Source organism: Cyclospora cayetanensis, unplaced genomic scaffold (genome assembly GCF_002999335.1).
Source record: "Cyclospora cayetanensis isolate NF1_C8 unplaced genomic scaffold, CcayRef3 CcayRef3_contig_92, whole genome shotgun sequence".
Lineage (NCBI taxonomy): Eukaryota > Apicomplexa > Conoidasida > Eucoccidiorida > Eimeriidae > Cyclospora > Cyclospora cayetanensis.
The window spans coordinates 148,097-159,337 of NW_020312766.1; the positions used below are offsets into that span (position 1 = coordinate 148,097).

Sequence of the window (11,241 nt, forward strand, 5' to 3'; positions counted from 1 at the left end):
GGGCGAAAATATCGTCAAAGCCAACGAACAAAATGCGCGGCACATTCCCCGGTAGAGCAACAGCGGCCCCTGTGCTGCTGCTGCTGCTGTTGCAAAGACAAGATAACGCAGCGACAAGGCAACACCAAGCACCCAAGAGAGGCCTTCTAACAACACCGGCCCCTCTTGCTGCTCTTGTCGCTGCTGTTTCTGTCGACACCGCACTACTGCAACGAGAAGTGAACAAATACTTCAAAACAATAAAAGAAGCCAAACATCGCTGCTGCTGTTGCTTTTGCTGCGGGTGGTTCGCTGCTGTTCGAACGTTCACGACAGAGAACCATCCATGTTCTGGATGTTGCAGCGGCGGCTACTCTACAGCGTAAGATATGGCAGCCCTAAAGGGCAGATTTAGGCTGGAATTCGATGTTTTTTGCCTCTGCTGGCTAGGAGGGCAGCAGCATCAGCATCCATATCCCCTAGGTGACCCTCGTGCATTTCAGCATCTTCAATGGTTTGCTGCTGCTGCTGCCGTTCCTGCAGCAAGCGGTGTTGCTGCACTTCGCGCAGCTGCTGCACGGCCTCTCGAAGGCGTGCAGAGTCTTGCTGCTGCTGGTGGCCACCCGGTGCAGCAGCAGCAGCAGCAGCAACTGCTGCAGTGGCTTCTGGCTGCGACTGGGAAGAAACAGCCCCCAGTGACTGCAGCAGGTCCTGTAGGCATGGGAGCAGCGACGAAGTCGAAGTGTCATGTTGTCGCTGCTGGTCTTCAGCCATGCCCGTGGGGGTGTGTAGGTGGTTGCTTCCATCCTGGCCTTGTTGCAGCTGATGCAGCAGCTGCTGCAGGCGCTGCTGCACTTGCTGCTGCAACTCTCTTGGCGAACAGACAGACGCAGAATCCGGCGAAAGAGACTGCTGCTGGAGAGACCCTCCACGACTTCGGGAAATCTCTTGCAGCGGCAGTGCAGGCGTATTCCCCCGCCTCTTGCTGACGACGCCTGCGCTGGCTGCAGTGCTCGTGTTGCTTCCAGCCAAGCTGCTGCTGCTGTTGTTGCCTTTTCCTTGAGTGCCTAAAGAGGCTAGAAGCGAGGCAACTGCCGCAAAAGGCGAGTCGCTGCCGCTCTGAGGCAGCAGGGGATTATCCGCCGTTGTCACGCCGTTCTGCTGCCTCCCTGTAGGCGTAGCCGAGATCTCTCCCCCCATGCTGCTATTGCAGTTTTTCCTAAAATCGCTGGGGGAGGAGTACCCTGTACGGGTGCCTCCCCGTCCTCTGCTAGGCCCCTCCAACAGCAGCTGCTGTTGCTCAGGATCTTCCTGCTGCCTCTCCAGTTTGCACAGACCCCCGCTGCAGGAGTCACCTGAAGTGCCGCAGCAGCAGCCGTTTGTGCTGCAGCAACAGGCGCTACTGCTGTTTCCTCCGGGTGTGCTGCTGCTACTCGGAGTGGGGACGCTGCTGGCTGTGCCGCCATCAGCGATGCACCCTGCAGCTGCCAGCAGGAAAGTGGTGGCGAACTGCTGCTGATGCAGCTGCTGCAACTGCTGCAGCTGCTGGAGGCGTTGCAGCTGCTCCAGCTGCAACGCATACCCCGTCGTCTCGGCCTGAGAAAGCAGCGAATCTCCCGACCGCTGCCGTTGCTGCGGCTGCTGCGCTGTCGACGCGGCCGTTGCCGAGGAATGCATCTGCAACAGCAGCAGCTGCTGCATCACCTGCTGCTGCGCAAGCATCATGGCAGCCGCAGCCGCTGCGGAGTGGAAAAGCGACATTCCCTTCTTCAGACCCTCCTCGGATCGCAAGACTTCCTCCTCCACGGCGGCTGCAGAGAGCAAAGGCGGTAGAGGCGCTGCTGTCGCGGCTGCCCCCAAAAAACTCGTAGGCGTATTCGCCGTGACGCTATTTGCATTGCTGCCAGTAACACTGCACCTGCTACTGTTGCCACCGTTGGCAACGCCCGACGCAGCGGCAGCTGCTGCTGCTTCCTGCTGCTGCTGTCGCTGGCTACGTAGCAGATCCAGCTCCATGTCCCTTCGCGCCTGTAACGCCTTCTCCCTTGCCCTCTCGAAGCCATAGAGCTTCGAGGAGAAATACTTCTTGAGGATCTTCCCGCCTGCGCGACAAGCAGCCACGAAGCACGATGCAAGAGCTCCTTGCCGCCTCAACATGCCCCCAACCACGCCAGCCAGAAGCCTCGACGCTTTTAGCCAGCCGGCGCACGAATCTCGAAGAGGAGCAGCGGCATCGCTGCACTCGACAGCAGCAGCAGCACTCGACAGCAGCAGCACGCGACACGGACAGAGGGAAAATCGCGGCGACTTACCGACGTGCAGACGCGCTACCCACGAGTTATCGTAACGACTAAAATGGACTCCAAGCTGTCGCAGCTGGTTGTCGGATGGCTGTTGCCTCTCGTTGCGCATGTGTATCCATTCGTCTTGTCTGGAACCACTGCGATCTCTTCCTGGATGCCGCAGCAGCATCTCGTTCGTTTGTTGTTGCTTCATCGAAGACAGCTCGCCCGAAGGGCTGCCGCTGCCGCAACTGCCTCCAACAGCAGCGGCTTCTAAACCGCTAGCTGCAGAGGCCACGGCATCCAAGGCATGCGGATCTAGCGAGGAGGAGCGACGACTCCTTGTCTGCTGTGTAGACCGCTTCTGCTGCTTGCTGCTGCTGCCTGCGCTGCTCCCCGTGCTGCTGCACAGCCGCTGCCCCTGATCCAAGAGATCGCGCCTGGCGAGTTGCCGCTTTGGACGCGTGGAGGCTCTCGTGCTCCGTCCGATGGAGGCGACACTTCCTTCCGAGGCAGCCGAAGGAGAGGGCCTTGCTGAAACAGCGGTAGAGGCGGCAGCCGTTGCGGCTGCAGACGTGAGCGCAGCCTGCAGTCCTAGTGGTCGGCGGGATGCGAGCCGGCTCGTGTTGGTGCCGCTTCGCTGCTGCTGCCGCTGCAGCAAAAATTCGTCGTCTTCGATCTCAGCAGCTGCCGCGGTTGCTGCTTCAGACGCGGAAGGGCTGCTGACAGGCTGACTGGTGGAGCTGCAGCTCTTGCTGCTCTCCGCCGGGCCGCTGCTGCCATCGCTACTCCGTGTGCTGCACGGAATCACCGAAAATGGAGCTGCGAGACTTGGAGGATTGCCTCGGCTTTGCTGCAGCCGCTTTCTCGCATCTGGCGAGGCCCCCACATCATCCCCATCTGGAGACCACCCCGGTAGGGGGGGGGCCCCTGCTGCCTGCTGCTCCGTGGCAGCGGAGGAAACTGGAAGCTCCTGCAGCAGCAGTTGCTGCAGTTGCTGCGCAGCGCAGGGTGTTGGATCAGCCGCGGCAGCCATTGCGGGGAGCCCAGAAGTGGCGAAGCGGCAGCCGCTGCCGCTGTGCCCCTGCCGCTGGTGTTGCTGCAGTAGGCAGGCGGGTGCTGCACGGCGTGCTGCAGCGGAAGCAGCAGCAACTGCAAAGTGCCACAAAAGTAAAGTGGGAAGGCAGGAAGTGGGGGTTTGCCGCTGTGGCGGAGATGCAGGAGAAGACCAGCGGACTGCTGCTGCTGCCCCGGCTTGCGGCGCTGCGGGGAGATGGGATCGGCTGCTGCTGCACAAGGGGGCAGCAGCAGCAGCAGCAGCTAAGCAGCAACTCTGCCTCTGAAGTAGAAGTAGAAGCTTACAAGCAAAAAAAACAGAAAAGCGGCAAGTGCGGCAGCGAAATGCAAGCACCTGCTGCTGTTGCACCTCGATGTTGCGGTGCGGCTGCAGCAAAACGGGGCAGCAGCTCCTGCAGCAGTCCCTGGTTGCAGTAGCTCCTGCAATGGCGTAAAAGAGCAGCAGCACCAGCTGCAACTGAAAGAAAGCAGATTATCTACCACAGCCGATGCCGCAGGCGAAAGGAGGAAGCAGTTCGGATTGCTGCTCCTTCTGCTACTGCGGCTGCTGCTGCTGCAACAGACCACTAGCAACTGTAGCAGCAGCCGTCGGGGCGGGGGTGGGCAGCAGCAGCTGCTGCAGCTTCTACCAGGGTGTGCGTGAGGCAGTAAAAAAATGGTAACCTTCAGGAGGTAGATCCACGTATAAACTGATGGGCTTCTGTTATTCTTAGCGGCTTTTGGTACTGAAGCTGCGGGAGTGCCACTATCGTGCCTGTGCTCCCGCTACAACTGCTACTGCTACTGTGGTGCATGGCATGTGGCTGCGGTGCTCCAGCAGCCGCGGGCAGTGTTCTCGAGAAACTTGATTTTGGCTTAGCCTTTGGTGCTGCGTCTCTGTTACAGTTGCTGAAACTCCAGCAGCTTCATGTTGCCGCCACAGATGCATCCACAATATCTCGTCTGTTAGACGAGAATCTGCCTCTGCTGCCCCCCTGCAGCAGCAGAATGAGCGAACCTTGGTTCTCTGACGGTGCAGGAATCCCCAGCGGCCCCTAGGCTGCCGGTTCTACTGCAACGCAGTGGGAAACTTTTATCAAGGCATCGATCCCGCCCAGCCGGCAGCAGAAGCTGCGCCAGCCCCTACCTATCAAGGCAAAGCTAGGCCCTCCTGTTTGCCCAGGCAGCCAGCGGCCTTAGGCACCTAAACTTAACGCCTATTGAATCGTCAACAACGGCAGCACTTTCGGCAGCCATGGCGGCAGCAGGGTTTGGGGGAGTTTTCCGGATCTCGCCGTTGTTGCTGGGGCTTCAAAAGCAGTCTATGGTGCGCTGTTGCGACGGCTCGGGGGTTTTGAAGGCATGCATCATCGGGTTAGGCAACAGGCGGCATGGGGGTGGGGTTCCTGGCGACAGGGTGCGTCTTTCGGTGCGCGATAGACAGCAACAGCAGCAACAACAGCAGCGGCAACAAAAGATGCCCTTAGGTCTCATTGTGCGCTCCCGCAAAGAGAAACGACGCAAAGACGGATCCTACATTTCCTTTGGCGACAATGCATGCGTACTTATAAGCAAGAACAAGTTGGCCGAGGGCCCCATCAAGGGCCCCGTCCCCTTTGATATTAGCCACAACGCAAAACTTCTGGCGAAGGCTCTTCTCTGATGCATGACAGCTCAAGGAATTCGGAATACCGATAGAGATCTGAGCCACTAGTGCTGGCCTCGCAAGGCTGACTCCCGGCTTTAAGCTCCCCAGCCTCTGCTTCTTGGCGGTGCTTCTTAATTATGTTCCCTACGGCGTGCAGACCGCCTTTGTTGCCGTTGCGCGGCTTCTGATGGTAGGGAGACGCCACTGCATGCAACCTTTCCCCGCGGGAGAGGGGTGCGTTTCCCGCAGTCTAGGAGCTTTTCGCCGATAACCGCAACCATTCCATCTACTCACCGTACATCCCTGCTGCAAGTCTTGCTCCCTTGCCCAGCGCGAAAGTCCGCCCCCCATTACAGAAACCCGTCTTTAAATACCCACAGACGTACCTTTCCACCACGAATCAAGCTTTTTGCCAGGCAGATTGCTGTAGCTCACCCAGTGGGACTGTGCAGTCGGTAGACTTGGGCCTAGTGGCGTGACAGATGCAGTTGCAGGAGAGGCAGCCGCGGTAGCCTCCAGCCCAAGGAGGAGTCCGGTCTCTCTTCTACAAAAGCAGCCTTCCTAGTGCCGCAAGGGCTCTCTCTAGCATAGCAAACGCCATTGGAAGCCGTTTAAAGGAGCTCTCCATCTGAAGGAGCTAAGCCCCTGTGGGTCGCTTCTTCCATCTGAAGGAGCTAAGCCCCTGTGGGTCGCTTCTTTTGCCATAAAAAAACCCTCGAGGGGAACCTCTAGGGGCCCAAGAAGGAGCCCAGGGCCCCCAACAGGACCCCTTTGGTGGGGGCCTCCAAGTTGCAGGCACCCGTGCTACGTGCACAGCGCCTGCGTAGCTGCTGATGCTGCTGCTGCTGTCTGCGCAGATTAGCAGTGGCAATTTTGTTGCTTTCTGCATTACACTGCGACGGAGAAGCGGAGGGGCTCTTTTGGGGGTCTTGGTTTTTCTGGTGATGTTTCTTGCTACTGCCGCTGGGGAGTTCGGCATTGTTGCTGCACCCGCTGCCGTGGTTGCTGGGGCCCTCGTGGTGCTGGTATGTCCCGCCGGTTGCAGGCGTCCTCGTAAGCATGGCAGCACCCCCCTCAGCCGCTTCTTTGGCTTTGATGAGACGAGACCCCTGTGGCTGTGTAGGTGGCTGGTGCGGCATCTCAAGTGCAGTGTCTCCTACAGACAGGGGTACTGCCGTGGCTGCAGTTTCGGTATTCTTGCCGGGCTGCTGGTGCTTTCCTGTCGCTGCAGCAGTATCTGGTAGGAACGCACTGAGGGAAGAAGCTCCTTTGACCAATTCCTTGCACAGGGACCCCCAGTCTGTCGGCTGCCGCAGAAGCCGCCTTAGCGGGTGCGTCGGTCTGACTCCTGCTGTTTCTGACCCCATATGCCTGGCTGGGCCCCCTTCTTCGGGCTGGCTCTGCGGTTGCTGCTGCTGCTGCACCGGGGATTCTTGCGAGGTACTGTGAATACCCACGAATGGCATGCCCAGGACTCTCTCAAGGGGCCCCCTTCTCTCCCACTTAGCAGGAGGCTCTAGAAGAGATTCACCTGCTCCGTCCTCCGCAGGCCCTCCTGCTGCTCCTGTACCGTGTGCTCTCAATGCCAGCCTCTGAGGGGACGGCGGATGCACCAGAAGCAGCGACTGTTGTCTCCCGGAGTGTGGCTGCTGCTGCCGACTTTGCTGCTCTGGGAAACCCCTTAAGCGCAGACGGCGAGCTTCGGCAAGTCGGCACACGAGAGCTGTTGGACGGGAATCGCTTGGACCGCCTGACTGCGCATGCCGTCGCTTATCAGCCTGCGGACTCTCCAGATTCTGCAAGTTGCCCTCTGGATCCCTTGCAGCGGCAACACCGCCTCCGCTGCTGCCGCCTCTGCCTCCTGCCAACGCACTTGTGCTCATGGGGGAGTCGGGCGGGGGTTTCAGGGCAGCGTCAGTCTCTTGCTGCTGGGATAAAATTAGGGCACTGCATACACGAGCCGTAAAAAGTGCGTGGTTGCACCGAACAACTCTGGAGGTGAGAGGTGCAGTGAACGTCCTTTCTTCGAGGAGACGTTCTACACTGAGCTGCATTGTGTCGGAGTCTCCCCGCTGCTGCTGCTGCTCTAGCTGCAGCTCCTCTGGTTGCCGCTCATGCACCCTCACGCTACGGTAGCTGCTGCCCGTGCTGCTCCTGCTACTGCGGCTCTGCTGAACCATACACGGAAGCCCCTCTTGCTCCTCTTCTTCATCTCGCTGCAGCTTACTCAGATCCAGCTGGGGGACAAAAGCAGGCCTTCGGAGCTGATCCTGCGGCTGCTCTTGTGGCTGGGGTTCTTGCTGCTGGCGGAAAGTGCGACTGGTGGTGCTGCTACGCTGTACTCTGCGGCACGTAGCAGTATGAGGAGCTCCAGGAACGAGATCAGATGTGCCTCTCTTACACGTCCAGTCGACAGGAGTGGTATAGGCCCTGCGAGCGAGGCGCCTGCCGCTCTTCGCTTCCCTCAGCCTGCGACTGCAGTTGCTGCTGCTGCTGCTGCCGCTTTCTATTGTCGAGTTGCACTGCTGGCTTCGGCTCTCTACAGAAAGCTGGGGGGATGGCGTTCGAGGTGCGACTGCGAGAGGGCTGCTCCGCCGAGCGGTCCCCTTTGATGTGGAACAGCGACTGCTGGCCCTCCTACCCCGCAGGAGGGTTCCGTCTGTTCTACGGTAAGTGCCCTTCCCCCCCTCTACAGCAGCAGCCACTGCCGCATCCGTCGACGCGGCTCCAGCCATCCAACGACTCACGCAACTGCGCACAGTACGGCGGCCATAGAGTCTGCTGGCAAAGTCCTTTTTGAAGTAGGCGCCCCCTGCACTTGCTGCTGCTGGGGTGGCCCCTTCTGCTACTGGCATCGCGCGAGCACTGGAGAGCTTCACAGGGACTGCCCAGAAAGATGCAGCCGCTTGCTTCTTTTGATCGGCTGTGGTTGCTGCTCTTTGTCCTCCGCTGTCAGCCTGCTGCGGCTGATGCGCCCTGCTGCTGCCAGGCGGCCTGAAGCTTCGCCGAGTAGAGGCCCCTGCGAATTGCAACAGCGAGTAGGGGCACCCCAGTTGCATGGACACCAGTCGGCACAGACGTAATATTCCCGTACGAGCTCATTAATTACATTTAAGAAGAAGCAAGGCAAGGCGAATGCAGGGCTGCTGCTGGTGCGTACCTCCATCTCGAACCCAAGAAGAAAGAAGTTTTGCCTGCAGCACCAAACAAGCCCGTCTATACTTATACAGTGGGGCAATCCCCGTAGCGCCTCAGACGGCCAGGCTCTTGAGTAAAGGCCTTTGGTGCTGCGCGTGGACTAAAGACGGAGGAAAGGTTTACCCCCTCCCCAGTAAAGGCCTCTGGCTCTCGGGAGGCTGGGGGATTGATTGGGAGGCCCCTCCAGACGGGATGGGGAGCTTACCGGCTTCCACCTTCTTTTTCGCTCGATTCGTCGCTCAAGCCGCTGCCGCAGAGCTGCAACGCGGCCTGTTGGTAGCATGGCGCACGAAGCGGTAGGCTGCAGCAATAGTAGCAGCAGTGGCATAAAGGAAGGAGGCCCAGCAGATCGCAATTAGGGAATACTGTGGCAAACAAGGCGTGCCGAGGGAAGTCTATAGGAGGCCTTTTTGAGCTTATACTCTGGACGGTGCACCTAGCCAATAGGGCTAAATTATTCTCGTGCGATACTTTGTGCTTACGGCTTTGCGCGGCCGCTCTTGCTGGTCGCTGCCGCTCTCCCCCGAGTCCAGGCGAAAGGTGGAGGGTCCTGGAACACCCCCAGCCTCATGAGGAGACTTAACTATGGGGTGCGATCTGGGAGGGCTGAAAGTTTTCCAGGATCTTAGTTCCGCTGCCGCTGCTGTCGCTGAGGCAGCGTCCAAGGTTTCGGCCAGCGAGGGAACGGTGGTATTGGCGCTGCTGCTGAGTCGTGCTGTGGTATCTCCTGCGGCAAAGGCACTATCACGATTCTGCCGCAAGAGAGGCAGTTGCTGCTTTTGTTCCTGGAAGCCGGGGAGCTGTACAGTGTGCTGCTTCATGTCATCTGGCGCAACACATGCGGTGACCCTGCACGGCGAAACACTTGATGATGATGCAGCTGCTGCCCTGTCTACTAGCGAATAGTCTTCAGAGTAGAAGAAATCGTTGGGATCCTGAGAGAGTGCAAGCGCTCCCCTGGACCTCCTATGGAGTTGTCGGGCTTTGCGGGAGGCTACGCTGCTTGTGCGTGCAGTCCAGTGTCGGCGTCGGCTCTTGTGGCGGCAGTCGGTGCTCCTGCTGCTGTTGCTTCCTTCAGCAGCAGTGTCAGCGGTCTTTGATTTGTCCGTAGTATCCTGCCATGCGGTGCGACTGCTGTAGATCCGGCAGGATGTGCCTGAGGAGGCCCTCTCCGTTGGCTGTGATCGTACAGTGGTTCCCCCCTCTAAATCGCCTTTGCCACTGTCCGTTAGAAAGGCCCCCTCACTGGAGCACCTGCTGCGGCTGCTGCCGCATGCAGATAACTCAGAGTCACTCTTGCATTGTTGTACCTGCTTGTGCAAGTATTGCTGCTGCAGCCTTTGCTGCTGCAGCGGTCGTCGCTCTTTCAGCATGGGAGCTGTATCGTCGAGGCCGAGGGGCGAGGAGACCCTGCTGCCGTTGCGCTTGCTGCTGCTGCACCATAGACCGTCGCAGATCAAGATGCTTGTTGCGCCTCGGGTAGTGGCATCTTCTGTTGCTGCAGCTGTTGTTGCTGCTGCGACTGATGTGTCTGCGGTGGCTAAAGAGTCACTTTGGATCGTCCCTAAAGTATGTTTGCTCTTTATTTTCTTAGTATATGGGCAAGGGACGCAGGAAAACTATGAACATTATGTCGTAGTCCCTGGACCTCTAAGCCCTCTCTAGGCCCTAATCGGCGGTGCCCTTGTGGACCGGAGCAGAGCAGCGCATTACGGAACTAGCGTGAACCTTATGGCTCATCCTTGCATCAAACATGGTGCCAAACTCTGTATATTGGTGCTCTTGACGCTGGTGTTCAACTGGTTGAGCGGTGTATTTACAGGATAGCAGCACCAGCGACTGCGGTAGCAGCAGCGGCCCTTCACAAGGTCTCCCTGCCTCTTCGCTACAGCTGCTTCTGCTGTCCGCACCTGTTATTCGACTTGTTGAAGTATGCGTCACTTGGATCGCCTTTCTCAATGTTTCGACATTCCGAAATTAGCTGCAGCGGTAACATTACACTACTATGCCGTCGCGGAAGCGATGGGAGGGCCCAGCTGGCCGAATATTGCAACCGCAGCAGGCCTTCTACCCCGGTATTTTCTGCGCGATTTCGTAGCCCTCTGCTTTAAATCGTTGCTTCTCTACCGCTCTGAGCACCTTTGACGGCCTGAGAAAGGAGATCCCAGCACAACAAAGCCGTCGTTGGGGGGCCGCCGGTTAGAATTTAGCTCTAGCAGTTTTACATTCCTTATCGGACTTGTGCTGCTGGCCGCATTGCCCACTCTCATTCTACTGCTGGTGCTCTCATATTTGCTGATAACAGAAAAGGCTAATCTTGCGCTGTTGCCAGGAGAGTAGCAGCGCCTCCATTCAGTAATTGGCCCTACAAATCGTGTGATTGAATAGGCATAATGGGGCACATTCAGCTCCTTACATTAAAGAGTACTGCCTAGCAGTGCGCTAATCTATCTATGTGCGTATTCGAGGAGTTTTACTGCACTGGAGACCTAGTTGGCACCACTCTAGCGGCCTCACTTCCGGATGCACAGAGGGTCCTGTAGCCTCGATGCAAAGGAAGCGAACGCGTCAGCAATCGTTACTAAGATTCCATATTATTTCAAGGCCGCGTATATTTTCTGGACACCCTGCTGTTACGCCATACTGCGAACGCATGCTACGTGCGCTTCGCATAGCAGAAGAGTTACAGTTAAAACGATTTCAGCTGATCAAGCACTATTCAATTTTCAGCGGGTAAAAAATGCACTCTTTTTTTTCCGTGCTTGCATAGCTTATCTTCTTGCAGAGTACTCTTCGCGCGACGGTAAAAGACGCAGTGGTGTCTACAAGCGCCCCAGCTTCTATCATCGTGCGAATGGCATCGTACAAAAAACTGAAGTTATGCAAGCATACAGACCAGTTAGTCATTCAATTGATCGGTAGCTCAAGAGATATGAAACCCTGGCCAGCGGAAGCCACAAAATAGACAAACAGCTGCTGTGTCAATGGTGAATGTTTAGGTATACCGGAAGTATCACTTTAGCGAGTCGTAGGGTTGGCAAATACTCAGCAATTAAACAATCAACCGGTGGGGGTCCA

General features: G+C 57.8%; 2 protein-coding genes across 2 annotated transcripts; both read right to left on the minus strand.

Moving 5' to 3' along the window:
* Nucleotides 1-390: 390 nt before the first annotated feature.
* LOC34623292 (negative elongation factor A) lies at nucleotides 391-3,297 on the minus strand. Its single transcript, XM_026336080.1, has 2 exons — nucleotides 2,292-3,297; nucleotides 391-2,081 (listed from the first exon to the last, which is right to left on the minus strand). The coding sequence occupies exons 1-2, from the start codon at nucleotides 3,295-3,297 to the stop codon at nucleotides 391-393; spliced, it is 2,697 nt and encodes an 898-aa protein (XP_026191865.1).
* Nucleotides 3,298-5,331: 2,034 nt separating this feature from the next.
* Nucleotides 5,332-10,818, minus strand: LOC113147019. The gene is made up of 7 exons (XM_026336097.1): nucleotides 10,746-10,818; nucleotides 10,310-10,528; nucleotides 8,635-9,727; nucleotides 7,127-7,965; nucleotides 6,831-7,066; nucleotides 5,821-6,557; nucleotides 5,332-5,509 (listed from the first exon to the last, which is right to left on the minus strand). The coding sequence occupies exons 1-7, from the start codon at nucleotides 10,816-10,818 to the stop codon at nucleotides 5,332-5,334; spliced, it is 3,375 nt and encodes a 1,124-aa protein (XP_026191882.1).
* Nucleotides 10,819-11,241: the final 423 nt, after the last annotated feature.